Source organism: Syngnathoides biaculeatus, chromosome 3, assembly GCF_019802595.1.
Source record: "Syngnathoides biaculeatus isolate LvHL_M chromosome 3, ASM1980259v1, whole genome shotgun sequence".
Classification (NCBI taxonomy): domain Eukaryota; kingdom Metazoa; phylum Chordata; class Actinopteri; order Syngnathiformes; family Syngnathidae; genus Syngnathoides; species Syngnathoides biaculeatus.
The window spans coordinates 6,428,951-6,447,255 of record NC_084642.1 but is presented as its reverse complement, the minus strand read 5'-3'; the positions used below and the strand labels follow the sequence as shown (position 1 = coordinate 6,447,255).

At 42.8% G+C, this 18,305-nt stretch overlaps 1 protein-coding gene across 10 annotated transcripts in view; it reads right to left on the bottom strand.

Moving 5' to 3' along the window:
* Positions 1 to 18,305, bottom strand: part of baz2ba (bromodomain adjacent to zinc finger domain, 2Ba) — a 127,027-nt gene that overhangs the window by 59,132 nt on the left and 49,590 nt on the right. For all 10 annotated transcript variants that reach the window (XM_061813915.1, XM_061813914.1, XM_061813917.1 and 7 more), the window contains exon 3: positions 3,502 to 3,681. In XM_061813915.1, the coding sequence (XP_061669899.1) occupies positions 3,502 to 3,679 (178 nt within the window). In that variant the 5' untranslated portion in view covers positions 3,680 to 3,681. The remainder of the gene's footprint in view (positions 1 to 3,501; positions 3,682 to 18,305) is intronic.

The following is an 18,305-nucleotide window of genomic DNA, read 5'->3' as shown; positions in this document are numbered from 1 at the left end:
TGCATATTGGTATATTTATTACAGACAAAAAAGTCAATTTTGCATATATTTTGGGTAATTCTTTTTCCAATAACTGCTGAATTAACGCCAATGAAATCATTTACAAATGTTACATTTAAACCAGGGCAATGAACGACTATTGTTTCATTATCTAAATAAAGTTGCCCATCTGTCCCGTTCAACAAAACGCGGCCCTCGAGCGCAAAAGTTTGCCCACCCTACTCTTGCTTTCACCAAATACACGGAAGGAGTCTGAGTGGATGACAAATGTTAAATCATGCAGGCAGAAGATCTCCCGATTTTGCCCCCCCCCCCCCTCCCACACACACACACACACACACCTCACACACACAAGACACAAACGTACACATCCATACACGACACAGACATACACGACGCACACAAAGTGTCGTGCTGAGCTCGACTGAGGCAGCTGGAGCCAGAGAGCTGAAGGTTGTCAGGAGACATGGCCAAGCATGTGTGTGCTTCTCACACAAAAGAAGCCCCTAATTGTTTGGGATTCATTAATGCAGCAGCTTTTCAATTGCAACCCAAGCTGTCAGTGGGGGGAAAAAAATAAAACAAAAAAAACGTTTAAAAAAATCCTCATAGTGGGGAAAGAGGTGTATTCACATAGTAACTGTATAATTAATACGGCAGAAAACTCATTTTCATGCAAAAGAATGGAGGATTCTGAATGCTATCACGACATGAAGGTGACCACATTTGTCACTTTAAACGCTTTACAACAGTGATTCTCAAAATCACTGAAAAAAAAAAAAATGGACATGATGCATAATGTTACAGTGGCCTAAACGATTTTAATCCAGTTTTATTTGTTTTTTCCAGAAACTACCACACCTGAGAAAAAAACAAACCAATAAGAGATATGAGCAATGACTTCTGAAGGTGTCAATCATTTGTCACACATTCGCTGGCACACTCTTTGAGGCACATGCCTGCGGTCTCACCCCAAAAAATGACAAAATAAAAATTCAACCGATTTCAGTGTTGTTGTAACACAAGCTTTCTCGGGTGACGAGATGACAGGTCAGCGCAGGGTCAATGGGGGTGCGCCTGCTCCGAGTGTGAAAACAATTGATGGCCACCTCGGAAGTCACAGCCTCTGATTGGTTGCCTTTCCTCGGGCGAAGTGGTTTCTTTCCAAATCAACTTCGAGGCGTAAGACAGAGACAACGGTCGTTTTCACAGGATCGCATTCATCGCTGTACTGTCAAGTCATGACGACTTCACAAATGTGACAAAAGGGGATTATTATTATTAGTATTTTGAAGTGCAAATCCCAAATTTGAGTAGATTACACATTCACATTTCACCTTTAAAAATTATTTGTTTTTTGACATTGACTTAGGTCACCAGTCTTTACCACGCGTTTGATCAATTGAACCCAAGGAGGTCAGCGGCGCAGTCGCGGGGGTTCAGCGATGGTCAAAAGATGATCTCAGAAAGGCCCATCGTGCACTAACACGATTGGACCGTCTTATCATGACAAAATGACAGTTGGCGACTCACCCCCGCACTCTAAGTGATTGGATATATCAATAACCTGAACGGCCAAGCCTTGTATTGGCTTATGGAGGTGCACAGATAGTAAATTGTACTTTATCGGCTCTGTTAAAGCATAAAAACATACATGAAGAAGCAGGATGCAATAGAGCACAGGTGTCAAACTCAAGGCCCGGGGGCCAGATCCGGCCCGACGCATGATTTTATGTGGCCCCTGAAGGCAAATTGAGTATGAACTTCCATGATTTTTGGTAATATCTGTACCAAAATATCTAATTGTCACATCAGAAATGATAATGTTGAGATATTGCAAGCATTATTGTGTACCCAAGCATCAGCAATATTTTAAAAACCCATTAACCTAGATCTCTAATTCCAAAACTAGCTCATAAATTTCACATGTAAATATAATGAGGCAAAAGATTTTCATGGTTTCACATGCATAACGGCCTTCTGAGGGAAACCATAACTACAACGTGGCCCGCGACAAAAGAGTTTGACACCCCACGTTGAGTAGAATAAAAGAGTGTGTGTGGATATTTTAAAATTGGTTCCCTCGCTCCCATTCACTTCAACGTACCACTCGGGTACATTTGGGCAAACTGGCGTCGTTATTACATCCACCGGGAGATTCAAATTATAATTACTGCATTCCTGGTCTACATACAGAGCATACCTTTTTATAAGCCTTGGTACACAGAAAGAGTTTAACGCTAGCGCGGTGCTAGCGTTAAACTTTTTGTGTGCCAAGGCTTATAACCATGTGCGCTAACGCTAGCATCACCGCATAAACCGCAGGGATGGAAAGCGTGTGAAAAAACTCGCGCCATGTAGGCTGGAAATTACAATAACTATTGTTGGAAAACACAATACTTGATACTTTATAAATTGTATTTATACGTCTTGTGGGCGGCTGCGGGCTCAAAACCCAGAAATGTTTTTCTTTTTTTAAATGTGTGAGCGAAAGCTTGTGCTAATTTTGACAATAATCTGCGATGTTGCAACGCGCTGCACTGGCGATTAAAATTGAAAGCGTGGCGAAGCCAGTGGCCAATACGAAAACAGTTGCCAAATCCAGTCAGGTGTGTCGCAACCATGAGGTAACAGCAAAAGTTACATTGATTTGTAATATTAACTTTGCAATTTTTGAGTGCAATTCACATTTTGCTTGCTTTGTTTTTTGAACAGTGATTTTGTGCACTGATAAAATATGTACCCACTTTAAATTGGATTAAACAAATTCATACATTAATGAGTCACTGACGGTGTAGTGGTACACACGCCTGCCTTTGGTGCGGGCAGCGAGGGATCGATTCCCTCTCAGTGATGGTATCAAACTCTGCCCTGTGACTTACTGGCAACCAGTTCAGGGTGTAGTCTGCCTTTCGCCCGACTCTAGCTGCGATGGGCTCCAGCTTCCCCGCAACCCTTGTGAGGATAAGCGGCTTGGATAATGATATGCCATGACATACATCACATCTTATTTTTCCAACTACAAAGAGTAGCGGGAAACGTGCGCATATGACATTTGTGGGGTTCAATACGGCCAGTAGTTACTGGTACAATTTTCATTTAGCTTTTATGTGCAAACTGAATTGAATATTTATGTATTTTTTCCCCATCTTAAAGCAAAGTGTTAAAAGTCAAGTGTATTTTTGTACATTTTTTTCCCCTATATTAAAGTATCATATTATAAGCGTGCGTAATGTTTGAGTGGCTTCCAGTAATATTAAATATGCAGCACTTTTTTTTAGGAATAAAACCGACTTGTTTTTTATGATATTGGTGATGATGTGGTTATTTTTTTTATATTTTTTTTTAGTGGGTGCTTGGGATAAAATGTTTAAGAACCCCAATATGAGGACAATATGAGGAAGTGTTGTGTCGGGATTTTTCTTGAGTCTTATTTTGTTGATTGTATTGACCAAAGGAAAAAAAAAAAAAAAACATAAATAAAGAAAACGTGTTTCTTACCAGAGGTGCTAAGGGTGGATCCCAGCGCCGAGGGGCTCGGGGCCAGGCTGCTCTTTGAGTGGGGAGCGGGAGATGACGACGAGGAAGAGGAGGATGAGGAGGAAGAGGCCGCAGGGGAGGAGGTGCGCGCAGCAGACAGGGTGGGCGCAGGGGAGGCCAGCCGCTCTCCAGACTCCATATCTGTCAAACACAATCCAATCAGCGGGGTTACAATAGCAAAAAAAAAACACACACACACACTCTCTGGCCAGCACACAAACCTAAGGAGATACACACACAGACACACATGCAAACGGCCGCACCTGCACAACATCTCCAAGCACACACACACACACACACACGCTGACACTTTTCCTTTCACATCTCACTTCCCCTGAACAATATTTCTATTTAGCCATGCTCACTGCCTCTCAGCTTCTATTGATTCGATATGAGGTGGCGAGGAGAACGTCAGTCCGACAACAAAGCACATTTTTTACTTTCGGGATGCAAGGAAAACGGCGGCCCTCCCGAAAGCCGCCCAAAGGCTTTCGCACCGACGGGAGGGCGATATTGAGACGTGGGGTGGGGGGGGCGCAAAATGAGTCCCAAGCAAAATCCAACTAAGCTCCTATTTAGGATTTCAATGCTCTGGCGTGTGTGCAAGAAGAGGCATCTACGTTGCACGGATGTCTGCTCGCGACGCAACAAAATGTTTACGTTCATGCTTCAATGCGTCACATTTCCGATTTGGAATATTTGCCAAAGTCTCCAGCATGCCGACTCTTATCAGTTTCTCTTCTTCACAACAAATACGTTAAGCTCTTATTCCTTCTGATAGAGGGTTAGACAACTCACGCAAACATCTTAAAGGGCTTTAAGGAACGTTTGGTTTGTTACTCGTGGAGTTCTTTCGCCTCCCGTGATCAACCCTGATCGACGGAGGCCTGCAAGTTCTTTCGCAGCAAACTGCCAGCTTAAGAAGGAGGAGGTAAAATGATTTAATTTTCAGAAAAAAAGTTTTAAAGGCATAATGTAGTTCCTCCTGAGTATAATTAGGCTCTGTGTTTTGATGGTGTTGACATGAAAGGGGGACATAAACGTCGCATTTATGCATTTTTATCCCAAAAATAAATTGCAGGTATTGAGAAAAATAGAGCGATGCCTCACCTTACAAGTTCAGTTCATTCCGTGACCACATTCAAAACACAAATTCTGTAATTTTCGGCCTACAAGCGGCTTATGCGGCCATGCGGCTAATTTGTGCATTTTTTTAACAGCCGCAAGGGGGCACTCGAGCAGAAAAGGTAAGAGTGAGACAAGTGGAATATATGTGCCGAGTAAGTGACTTTAACCAAAGTTTTTTTTTTTTTTAAACTGGCCCTGTTTGCGCTGCACTAGCATTAGCACTGTGCTAGCGTGTTGCTGCCGTGATTTTATTGGTATGTTTTTTTTTTTTTTTTAACCGGCCATCTTAGCGCCGCGCTAGCGTGTTGTACTGCGTCTCGGTGATTTAGTATGTTTTTTTTTTTGTTGTTGTTTTTAAAACCGGCAGTATTATTTCTGTGCTCCCGTGTTGCCAATGAAAGGTAATCTAAGGTATTAAAACTTTTAAAACTTTTTCTGTATACCGTCTTTCTTTGTAAATATCTCGTGTTTCAATGTGGGCACTTGCGGCTTTTACACAGCTGCGGCTTATGTATGTACCAAATGGTATTTCCTTTACAAATGTACTGGGTGAGGCTTATAACCAGGTGCACTCTGTAGGCCGGAAATTATGGTATATTAAATCCGATTTCACTAGCGAAATGAATGGAACACAGTGTCCGCCCAACCCCAAAAAAAAACAAATAAATTTTTTTTTTTAAAGAAATCAACCTCTACAGTAATATTTATATATAAAAAAACATGCACTATAAATAACTTTTGTATACTCTACACTTCACATTTTCACCACCTTTGCTCATATTTTTCTGCGATTTCACCTCACATTTGCTTCTCAACTGTTTGCATTTTTCACCCCATTTTTCGATGATTTCATGCTTTAATTCCATTAAGACACAACCCGCTTCTGTTCAACAGTCATTTTCACAGGAAGGAAATGTTTCACAACACAAAGAAAAACTCAGCATGGAAAAATTCGTAGTTCGAATACCGTTGCACGTGAAATGTTAACGCTGACAAATTTGCGTTGACCGCCGGCCTCCTCTGAAATTCGAATAGATCTTCCTGAGGCCTTTTTTAGGCTCCGTCAGTGCGGAAGGGCTTGAAAGTGATTCATTCAACGGCGACTCCTGCGCCAGCCGTTATCAACCAATCAACAACATCAGCTCTAACGACGAGCATTCCTGCAGCCAAACATCGGACTTAAATTAGCCAACTTGAATCTGCGTTCGCGTCCAAAAACAATGTGCCCACACACTCGCCGGTGTGTGCAGCCAAACAAATATGAAAACGGAATCCAAACGGATGAATTTGCATGCACACACACACACATACACCTCACCGGTCTTTCACATCAACCTGACTCTTTTCCTGTCTTCTCTTTTGCCACATGCCTCTGCCTGACACTAATCCAGCAGTGGAAATCCCCCTCAAAAGCACAGTTTCCAGATTGTGTTTTACAGGCAGGCTTTGTTATTGTGTCATTACATATAAACAGTCTCTTCCTCCATCTCTTTTGCCTTTCCCCTTTTCCACCACCCCCTCCCGCCATCCCTCTCTCTCTCTCTCTCTCCTCTGCAGAGCCACTGATTAAATCTCTGAGACAAAAGCTGCTATCCTCTGAATATCAAGTATCAGCCTTTCGCCAGGAGCAACACTGACAAGAGAGAGGGAGCGAGAGGAGAGAGGGGGTGAGAAAGAGGCGCAGATGACAAGGAAACCTGCTGCAGTCCACAGGGAGGAGGCTGTTGTGCCATCCGTCTTGGGCTGCCATTGCGGCAGAGGGAAGAAAAAAAAAAACATGGCAGTTGTCTAATTATGAGCAAGGTCAAAGGTCCAGCAAATCTCACATCTCGCGCAAGGTGACACAACGCAAGCTAAAGAGCCAGGATGACGGACCAATGCCGCATAGAAGAGAAGATTTGAGTGAAACGCAAATATTTTACCTTCAGATATGTTCAGTAAAATATGGGTGGAGGTAAGTGTCATATGTCACAAAGCTTTAACCAGTATCACATGGCTGAGAGGTCTCGGGGAGAAACTGGTTTTGCCAGGCGACAGGGCTCTAAAGTAAGGAAAACAAAACGTTCATGCCGGTCCTGAGGTAAATGTTCCATAGTGGCGCTATGATCTGGGAAACCAAAGTCCTGAACCTCAAACCCAATGTCCGTGACAGAGCAAATATATGGAATCTTTTTCTTCTTTTTCTTTCGGCTTGTCCCGGTAGGGGTCGCCACAGCGTGTCATCTTTTTCCATCTAAGCCTACCTTCCCTCACAACAACCATCAACCTTTTCTTTGGTCTTCCTCTCGCAGCTCCATCCTCAGCACCCTTCTACCAATATGCTCACTCTCTCGGCTCTGGACATGTCCAAAACCATCGACGTCTGCTCTCTCAAACCTTGTCTCCAAAACATCCAAGTTTGGCTGTCCCTCAAATGACCTCATTTCTAATCCTATCCAACCTGTTCACACCAAGCGAGAACCTCAGCATCTTCATTTCTGCCACCTCCAGTTCTGCTCCATGTTGTTCCTTCAGAGCCACCGTCTCTAATCCGTACATCATGGCCGACCTCACCACTGTTTTATAAACTTTCCCCTGGAATCTTAGCTACCAACACCAGACACCTTCCGCCAACTATTCCATCCTGCTTGGACCTGTTTTTTCATGGTATATCTTCTCTAATGAATTTATGTTCATCGTTCCATTGTTAAAATTCTGCACTTTTGAACATTTGCAACAGAAAGACGAAACAAAGTAAAGTTCTTGAATATCGAGATTGGTGCCTTTGGCAAGTGGAACGCGGTACATTTTTTGATGATTAAAAAGGCAGACATATGCTTCACTGCTTTAAGTACTGATCTCGGAACCTGTGTTCATTTGGATTTTCCATCTAATGGTACCCAATCTCCAAACAAAGTCAAGCCCCTATCTGAAAACGTCCCGCCTGGTTCCTTGAGCTGAGGGGCCGCTACATTAGTGTTATTGCAACAAAAACTGCTGACACACTTGACATTCTGTTGAATGACTCAGACTCCAAATGAAAAAGTGAGGCTCGGGTAGAAAAAAAAAAAAACAAAACAAAAAAAACATTCATTTTCAAGAGTGACGCCTGCGGCAGGTCCTGAAGAAGGAAAAAAAAATTCAAGTATCATTACAAGTGTGATAAAGATGGAGGGGGGAACTGTGGCCCTTCATAATTATCATAATGTACATGAAAACAAAAGGCTCGTGTCTCCGAGGACGAGCAAGCTTATGTGGTGTCAGCTGGTAAGTGAAGCGCATCATTCCCTACCTTTAGCAGACGGGAGGGAAATGGGGGGAAAAGTGGGAAAAGGAGATGATAAAGATGGAGGAGAAAAATTATCAACAATGCAGTGGGGGATTTTGTTCTGGAGGGAGGAAAAAAAAGACAGATGAAGGAATAAGACCAAACCAATCCTGTCTTTTCTCGATATCTACACCGACTGCTTCGCCTTGTCAGAATGTGATGATGTAAATAGAATTGATTGCCCTCCCTAACAAATGGGGGGGGGGGAAGCAATCCCTCCTTTGCAGAGGTGTAAAGCAGTACTGCTACCCTCCCCCTCATCTGCTCTCATCTCTTTTTTTCTGGGGATGAGAGATGACGAGAGAAAGGACAACAAGGGAGGGGGGGGGGGGTATGCGAGGCCAGTCCACATCTTGCCCCAGCGGCCACAAAACTGATCACTCGCAGCAATTAAATCCAATAACAATAATTCCATTGAGCTGGGCCGTGCATCGCCGAGCGACGATTGCAACGCCGATGCAGTGCCAAGGTATTTAAAGATCCAATCCCGACTTAATTATGAGAAATTAAAATGGATTTAGCATCAGAATTAGCTTGATTTTATAGGTAATTAACAGCATACGCCGCGGCGGCAAACGCTACAATATCTGCGAGCGGCTAAATCAATTTGACGTGAACGGCGGCAGCCAATCAACAAGGACTACAGCTAGCAGAAACAGCATGTCTTGCAGTTGCAAAGAGAAAGGAGAGAATTTATGCTAATGGGCCGGCTATGATTTATAAGGTGTGTTCCAGTGCGCCGACGGTTCAACACAACGCCCAGCTGTCAATGCACGCGGCTATTAGTCGCCGGGCGCAACGGCCCTTTAGGAGATTGTATTTGCTATAAACAGCACTGTGGTTTTATGGTTGCATGTAGGAAGGAGCCTTTGCATGTCAGCTTCAACTGAGGGAGGTGACGTGGGGTGGGGTGGGGGGGCGAAGTGCGTAAAGGAGAGAGGCAGAGTGGCGAGTGTAATGCCCCGTGTCGCTTCCAATCTGGCCTACCATCACACATTTGTTTTCAAGTGTTGCATAGAATTCTTGTCGCCAGTCACAAAGTTCGGATTTCGATACTCAAATCTGCAGAGAGTAATCAAGATACGGATACTGAAACATTTCCAAACATCAGTACAAATTTTATGTTTTTAGTAATTCAAAATAACTGTGGGCAGTTAGCATGGGCCTCTTCAGATTCTGATTTGCTTGCTTCAAGATTTTTCAGGATTACAATTGCAATCCAATTTATTTTTCAAACAACAAAATATTTAGTACATTCATAAATGTTAAAAAAAAAAAAATCAAAATATAAAACAATAGTGAAAGTACGCCTTTCTCAAATTTAAGTAGCTACTTCCCTGCTCTTCAATTAATTTTTAGTATTTTTAGTAATTCAAAATAACATTGGACATTTATCATGGGCCTCTTCAGATTCTGACCCTATCTTGCTTGCTTTAAGATTTTTTAGGATTACAATTTATTTTCTAAACAACAAAATAGTACATTCATCAATGTAAAAAAAATGTAAAACAGTGAAAGTACGCATTTCTCAGATTTAAGTAGCTACTTCTCTCCTTTTCAATTCATTTTTTGTATTTTTAATAATTCAAAATAACATTGGGCAGTTAGCATTGGCCTCTTCAGCTTCTGACTATCTTGTTTGCTTCAAGATTTTTTAGGATTACAATTTATTTTCTCAACAGCAAAATATTTAGTACATTCATAAATGTAAAAAAAAAAATTAAAACAATAGTGAAAGTACGCATTCCTCAAATTTAAGTAGCTACTTTTCTGCTCTTCAATGCCTCAAACAAGCTTGTTAGCCATGCGGCATGACACAATGTCACCTTGAATTTGAAAGAGTGAAGGTTCTTGGCCCTTCTCTAAATGTGATGTCATATTGAAAATATTCCCCAGCCATTCTTTGTAAGCGCATTTTCTCGACAGTTCGTCTAATCAAGCCGCAGTAGGCCACCCGAAAAGTTCCCAAAGGAGACGAATTTTGCGACGAGGTCAGAAAAGGGGGAGGGCTCGTCGACACATTGCGTTATTCAGGCTGCACTGACGACTCCCCAAAAAAATTTAGCAGAAAAGAAAACAGCAGTACACCTTAAAACGCGAAAGCGGCCCATGCAGGTATTACAACGTACAAAAAAAAAAAAAAAAAATCCCGTTCACCCATCTGCAGCCATTCGTATTATGCTGTATGTTAGCATAAGCTAACAGACTTGCTTTTGAGCATTTTGGTGTTCAAATATACACTGTTTGATTCTCTTGTTTTTGGTGCACTTCTACATTAGACTTCAACAGAGGAGTTTCTGATTTGTCTCCCATAGCAATTTCATGTGGTTTCTCAGTCTTTGCCACACTGTTTTGTGTGAGGTCCCGTAAGATGAATAAAATATGATATTGAAAAAAATAAAAAATGTTGACGCAAGCACGTTTGTCTCTTTTTTTTTTTTTTTTTTTGGGAGAACTACTCACTAGCTGCTATGGTACTAAAATCACATCACATCGTTTTGCAGTGAGGTATCGCGAGACTTTTCTAGTATCGGTATAACATGCAACTCTAGTTGTATGGCCATCATGCATGCAGCTATTTAACAAATATAAAACAAATAAATTGCAAAACATGCGCAGTGTGTACGTGTTCCAAACTCAAACCCTCCCCTACCCTTGTCGCAAGTGTCCCGGCCCATTCCCTCCTTTAGCCTTACAACAAAATCACACACACAAGCACACACATGCATACGCAGAGTAACAGATGGCTGATACTAACTGAGATAATCCGCCAACAGAGTCATCAGCATGGATCAGTGGTAATCAGAGTGTGGACACAATGTCTCTTCTCCGGCCGTAATGGAAGGAGCGCTGGGGAGGGAAATGCATTATTCCGTGTGATGCCCTGACCCCATTCAAAGACACACGGCGGTGGCTTCTAGCTCGCTTTCTTCCCCGCACTTTACTGCAGCTGACAAAATGGCATCGTGGCTGCATCTGCTACACAACCGCTCTTTCTTCTACAACCTCAAAGATAAGCAGCCTTTGCTAGATGAAACTGTCAACACGGACAACTGTGTAGTTATGGCCGGTCGCACGCCAAAATGATACATGAAGACGAATAAATCAAGAATACCACCATAACTTGCATGTTCAATTCCGTTAGCTCGCCCATGTATGTCAGCAGACTTTCCTTAAACAAAATTATATGGCGGGTTGAATATTTTGTTTTGTAAGCTTTCATTTTCAGTGGTAGTTTTACAGTAAAAACTCCGCTAGGTGTGACAAACGCTTGATGCAAGCACACATGTCCAGATGGATATTTGCCTGCACATTCTAGTTGTCAAGGGACCCTAACTGACAAAGATCATCTTGCTTATGGCAGCAGAGAGCACGCGCTAGCTTGCCTGACCCCTTTTTTCTCCTCCCCCCCCCCACCTCCGAGCATGCACGAAAACCACTCGAGCCACAGTCAATCACTGGCTCGTGAGGGTATGTGCGCTATTGTACAACATCCTGCTTTTACTTCTTGCTACATCATTTTAACTGCCATTGGATTAGCTTCCATTTCTAAATAACGGGCCAGGTTTTTTTTTTTTTTTTTTTTTTTTTTTTTAAATGCAAACTGATTAAATCCTGCGGTTTTGACCGCTAGTTTACAGTTTGAGACAGGCATGGTGCAAGATTTTTTTTGACGGTCTGAAAGTGGAAGTTTCTGAAAACAATGATGCCACTAGTGTCGACATCCCAAAAAAAAAAAAAAAAAAACGCACCTGTTCAAAAACAGAGGATTTGTGAAGAGTGGGGCTACAAGCCTGGCGTGCGTGTTGCCTAAGATAATGAGCTCGATGACGCTTCCTCAGCGAAGTGCACGTTCACTTTGAAGCAGACATTTTACTCCCGGAACTGAAAATCTCAAACAACGGGCACGTGTCGCCAGCACTCATCCATGCATCCATTTTCCAAGCCGCTTATCCTCACAAGCGCTGGAGCCTATCCTAGCTAACTTCAAGCGAAAGCCGGTGTGACGGTCTGAGGGCTTGCCCGTGCTGAAGAGTCTCCTTGTGATGAATGCGCATGCGTTACTAACATGGGAACTCTGGGTACGTAGGAGACGCTGACTGGGAAATCTCCTGGTCTCATAGTTCCCCTTCTTCTACATAAGTTGATAAAAAGATATACACACGTGTACGATCGTTGTGTTCGTCTTTCTGAGACGTGCAAAGTGAACATGAACACTCGGCGACAAGTTGTCAAATGGCGCATGTTTAAGCATGGATGGGGATGTTTCAGAATGGCCGAAAGTTTACCAAGCATACGCGCATGAGCATTACTCACCAGGAGCGCTCAGACCGTCACACCCTGAACTGGTCGCCAGTCAGTTGCAGGGCCGCTAGCAATCAAACGACAGTTTTGAGGCATTTCTGCAGCACGGTGATGTCCATTTATGTGGAATTTAAAATGAAAAGCACATTTAAAGAAACAAATCCCTTAACAAACCCTGACATGTGATGAGGGGGGAAACAGTAAATCCCCCGCCATTGTCAGCATTCATCACTTGTGCCCCGGCCTTATCCTTTCGTGCATATTTTTAAGCGAACATTTTTTACAGGTTGTTACATTTCACAGGCTGGTTGAAATTTAGAGTTGCGTGTCTAAGTGTAGCGCCACGTTGTGCCGCAACATGCTAGGCAACACAAAGGTCTTCTGGAAGAGATGCAGCTTAATTAACAAAGCGGAACGTCTATAACTATGGAAATAAATATGTGCCACCAGAATTTGAATTTGCAATGTAAAGTGATCACATTTTCAATAGTTGTATTTCAGTGTAACTTTTCAATGTTAACCATTCAACCGGCTACAATTCGCTGTCTAAAATTAAACGTCTGTGCCAAGGCGGGGTTACTTCAGGTCAGAACCAAACAGCCAGCCAATCACAGTTCCGCTTTCTTAGTCACGTGACATTACATACTAAGAAAGTGTAACAGTTTCCCAGGACAAAAATCAACGGAACCGAAAGATCGGTTACCATACTTGCCGAAATCCTCATGCCTGCACATGTTTCCACACAGCAGAGAGAACTCGTGTGGAAGAGTAGCAGTTGTTTGAAGGGTTCTAACTACCACCACATTTATCGCTCCTGGCAAAGCTGCATTTTATATTAGAATTTCATAGCAAACATTTTGTTAAACAAAATTAGTTAGGGGGGACGTTTTGGAGTTTCAATTGTTTGCTTTGTGTTAGTTTTACAGTCAACTTCATTTGGGAGTGACGAACTGCTTGTAACAACAGGTACCGAGGAATACTTTAAAAGTGTTTTAATCTAGTTGTAATGAACTTAACGTCTTTATATCATCCAGGATAAAGTTATAAAGCCAGATAAAGCAGATAAAAATGTTTGCACGGTCCCTACATAGCTGATTTTTATCTTGCGTGGGTGGGTCTGCACCTTATCCCCTTCGATTTGATTCAAAAGGCAGTTTACTGTACACTCAAAATCCAACAATGAGTCGCAAAGTACGGTGTATCATCAAACCACAGGCGCAAAGGCCAGGGAGGGAATACAAAGGGACTGCAAGTCCCAGTGCGGCCTTGTATAGGTGTCGACAGCTAGTGGCTCTGGCCCCTCCCTCGGCCCTACTCCTGCCCAGTGACAGATGGCAGCGCGGGGCACGTTGGGGATGGGCACCATCGCTCGCCACACCTCGGCTGTGCTGCTGGCCACGGGTCTTATTACAGTCACGCCACTGCCCGCCTGTCTGCCTCTGTGTAACGGTGGAGCTTACCACCCTAGAGCTGCTTAGTTCCCGGCCAGAGGGAGGGGGAAAAAAAAGGTAACGATATGATGCAGATTCAGTGTGTGAGCATATGGGAGGGATGTTCCAAGTTGTTGGGTTCAAAGGTCCCCACCCCACCCCCACCCCCTCCCCTATAATAAGGCATGCATCCATTTCCCTGTAAGGGGCTTTAAATAAACTGTAAAAATCGGGAGCGTGCTGTATTTTATGTCTTTTTTAACCCAAAAAAATGGGCTCTTGCCAAATGGCTTTATTTGCCTCTTCAAGTGCACTGCGTTTGCCAAAAGGCTGGAATCAACACCCCTAACTCAACCATCCGTCATTGCCTGGTTCCCAGTGACAATAATGTGATTTTGGGACATGGTGATGACTCGCTGGAGAGGAATAAGATAGGCTTGTCACATTGCGTTTGATGTCAAAACCGATGTGTGACAGAATAGTGTTACTCAGCTCCAACAGATACAGCGCCACTCCCATTTCCTGTCCATAAATAGATGAGAATGAGCCAGGAGTGAGTGTGTACTGTATCTGCGTCTATGCAACACACCCATAATGCACCATTTTAAATATCATGAAGTCAGCTCAAGAACAAATTCCCATCTCTTACGCTCATGCACATCTGCATCCAGCCAGAGCTAATTATTCTCCCCATGGTAACAGAGCAGGGTGTTCGCATCAACAAAACAGCAACGTGCGGCAGACAATCATCCCTGATGAATCTGCTCTTCTCCCTCTGCTTGCTCTTCGCTCATCTGACAGCCCCAACGCTCATTACACTTCTACAGAATGAACGTGATCGACTCGCCACATTAGTCTCCGAAACTCTGCAACAACTGGAGCGCAGAGCAACGCCATCCAGGTGACGAACAGAAAGGCATTCGTACATACACACCCATGACAATACCATCCTTGCGTTTCCCTCAGGTTTACAGGAATATGCCGTTAATTCATCTTCAAATTTCTTATATCCTACATTACTTAAATGACATGATTACAGTTATCTCAATGGCTAGACAAACGCGAGCATGATGTTAGGCGTGGTTTATTCAAGGAACAGGGTCACGCACGGTGTAAGCAGTCCGAGTAGGCAGAGGCACAAAACGCTAAGCAAAGGCGGGATCCGAAAACGTGAAGCCAGGTCTGATGTCGAGGAGACGAACTAGGACATGACTGAGTTTGAAACAAACTAAGACAGGACTAAACTGTGGTGGCACAGAAACGCTCGTTTGGTCCTCTCTTAGTTTATGTTTCATAGTCATAGTCAAGTCCTAGTTCATGTTTCCTAGTTTGTCTCCAAGTCATCAGACCTCGCTTCACGTTTTTGGATCCCGCCTTTGCTTAGCGTTTTGTGCCTCTGCCTTCTCGGGCTGCTTACACAGTGTATGACCCCGTTTCTTGAATAAACTGCGCCTAACATCGTGCTCGCGTCTCGGAGTCCTGCATTTGGGTCCAGCCCCGTCCCGGAGGTTGGTGACAAAAATTGTCCCAAACTTGTCTACGCAAGATTGCCTGCTGATCAACCTCAACCTGGATTGCATCTGACAAACACGTAAAATGTTTGTGCAGTTGATTATGCCAATTTAACAAGCTCAAAACTAATTGTGGTGGCTGATTTGACATCTTTAACAACTGCATCTAAAACACGGGTAAACATCATGGCTTTTTGTTGCGAGGCAGCGGCACTCAGGAGAGTTTAGGTCACAATCGGGCACACGTTAATTAAATGCACAAGCTATGTGTGATTCTGAAGTGTTCATAAACGTGGCTAAATATTAGTTTGCCTATTATACTTCCAATTCCGTCACACATCTAACGCTCACTCAAATTTTCCATGTTGACAGCTATCACATAGTGACAACGATCAGAGCCACGTGAACTGGCAACTCTTTTCAATGGGGCAGTCGCCACAACTTCAACATCTGTTGCCTGTTGTGCCACACAAAGTATATTATGCGCTACATGCCCCAAAACAGCGTGCGCAACCCGTTAAAAGTAAACATCCAATGCAACAGGCATAAATATAAAATACGCAATTCCAATCCAAACCAGGATCTCGGTAAAGCAGGCCCCTAGTACTGTATACATTGTGTCCTATTTCACACCAAAATTCTTTACATAAAGCAAATAGAAACTACAATAGAACCACTACATATATAGAATACAATGAAGACAAAATCCTTAAGAACTGATTGCCATCTGTTGATTGGTCGATTTCAATGTACAGGTCTTCCGGCAGTGCGCTCCTAAGCTAAGCAGTACAGAAACAACTTTGAATGTGACTCCACATTTTTTCCTGAATTCTAGTAGCAGCCAATAGAGCAGAAAAAAAGAAGACATACCTGAGAAATCCCTAATGTTCAGATTGGGTCAGAAGACCTGATATGTAACCGAGTCTGAACCCTACTACGCTGCAATGGAAATAAGACGTTTTCAGCTGATTCAGTGAAAACTGCAGCCTTTGAGTTCTGAGTACTGCACTTTAAATGACAAGCTCTCCTCTGGTTCGATCTGACGCTGTGAACAAGCAGCTCGAGAAAAAAATGCATTAGTCAGTGTCTCGTATTTTGGCATCACACTGCTGGTCCTTGTGCTAGAATGCATATTTGGGATTAATGAAACGCATTTGAGGATAGAGCTGGAAGTTTGAAAGAAGAAAATTTATTGGTCCCAAAAGCTACGACTTGACTCAGGAATGTTCTGATCTTTGTGTGAGCACATTGTCCCTGTTGTGTTATCTTAATAAGCAACATAAGATGTTCATGTTTTTGTCTTTTTTGCTGTTGTTGTTGTTGTTTTATATTTGACTTACGGGCCATCTTTGATGACACCCGACTTGAACTTAACATGTCGCTTCAATGTGTGGGGGAAGAACCAATCAGAGGTGAGGAGAAAAGATGCTACGCAAATGCAACTGTTACGGTAATTTCCGGCCTATAAGCCACGACTTTTTTCACACGCTTTGAGCCCTAATTTGTCAATTTTTTTCACTCGAGCGGAAAAGGTGAGAGTGAGACCGGTGGAATATTTGTGCCAAGGAAGTGACTTTTACCGGTCCGGCCCTGTTAGCGCTGCGCTGTGCTAGCGTGTTACTGCCATGTCTCAGTGATTTTTACCAGTAAGTATTTTTATAACCGGCACTGTTAGCGCGCCGCCAGCGTTAGCATTAGCGCAGCAGCATTAGCGTTAGTGTGGCGGTGTTAGCGTGAAACTCTGTGTACCGTCTTTCTTTGTAAATATCCCGTGTTTCAATGTCGGTTTTAATGTTGGGACTTGCGGCTTTTACACGGCTGCGGCCTATGTATGTATCAAATGGTATTTCCTTTACAAATGTACCGGGTGAGGCTTATAACCAGGTGCGCTCTGTAGGCCAGGAATTACAGTAATTACTATGTAGGTACAGTATGTTAAATGCATATTGGCACACTTGTCACTTGCTCCATTCCAGTTACTTTATCCCGCTCCCCAGAGCATGAATCCCACTGCCAAAGTAACAAATAAATGAGTTGCAGAAATTGTGCCCTTGATTTTTAAACATTTTGGTTTAACATAAATTATGCAACCAACCTCAAAGATCAATCAAATCCAGAAAAGAAATCCAGATTCTAAAAGCGCATTTCTCCTGTGTGCAAATTGTTAGAATGCATGTACGATGCAAATTGTTCGACTGCATTTATCAAAGTCTTCATTTTCAATCTGGAATAACATCTGACAATAATATTGCACGATTGCTGCTTGCAAAATTATACACAGATGTTTTACGCCACAATAACATAATGTTTGCAGCTGAACTTGAAATTACCCTAATATCTGTTTTGGCCTAAAGCAGGTACTGAATTGCACCTACAACACTTGTGACGGTCGGTTTATTTGTTTGAACCTGAAATTTTAATGGCGTAGCAGAAAAGGTTCTGATTTGAATCTTGTCAATGTTTTGCATATAAAAAAAACATGTGAAATTGTAAATTTGTAAATACAGAATTTGTGATTTAAATAACAGCGGTGAATCTTAATCAACTAACAAGTGCTGTTGAGATGATGCAGAGCTCAAACTTAAAGCAAACAATGCTTAAAAAAAAACAACGAAATGGTATCAGGCCTGATCAAGGGACGTGGGGGAGGGCGCACATCAGCAAGCCTGAAAGCAACTGAAGAAAGAAAATGAGCACAATCTATCACATATGCATAATGCAAATGATGTGCATTTCAAACAGCAAAAAAAAAAAAAAAAAAAAAAAAAAGAACAGAAAATGACAACAATGGAGCAGGCAAAGGAGCGGCAAGCCTTTCCTTGAGCATTTTGTTCCAGCCATTTGTGCCTATTGCCCTTCGCTTCATTCACTCAACGTACAACTTGGAACAAAAACAGTCAGTTAATAAGTGTTTCCAGACAAGAAATACAGTACCGCACTCCATGACAGCCAGTTCCTGTCATCATTTACTACTCCTGAATCATTATCATGCTGCTTTTCTGCTGCTATATTCCTTCCTCGGTGTGGCCAAACTGACCAGAGAGAATCGGCCCATTACATTTACAGCAATGCATGTTATACAGT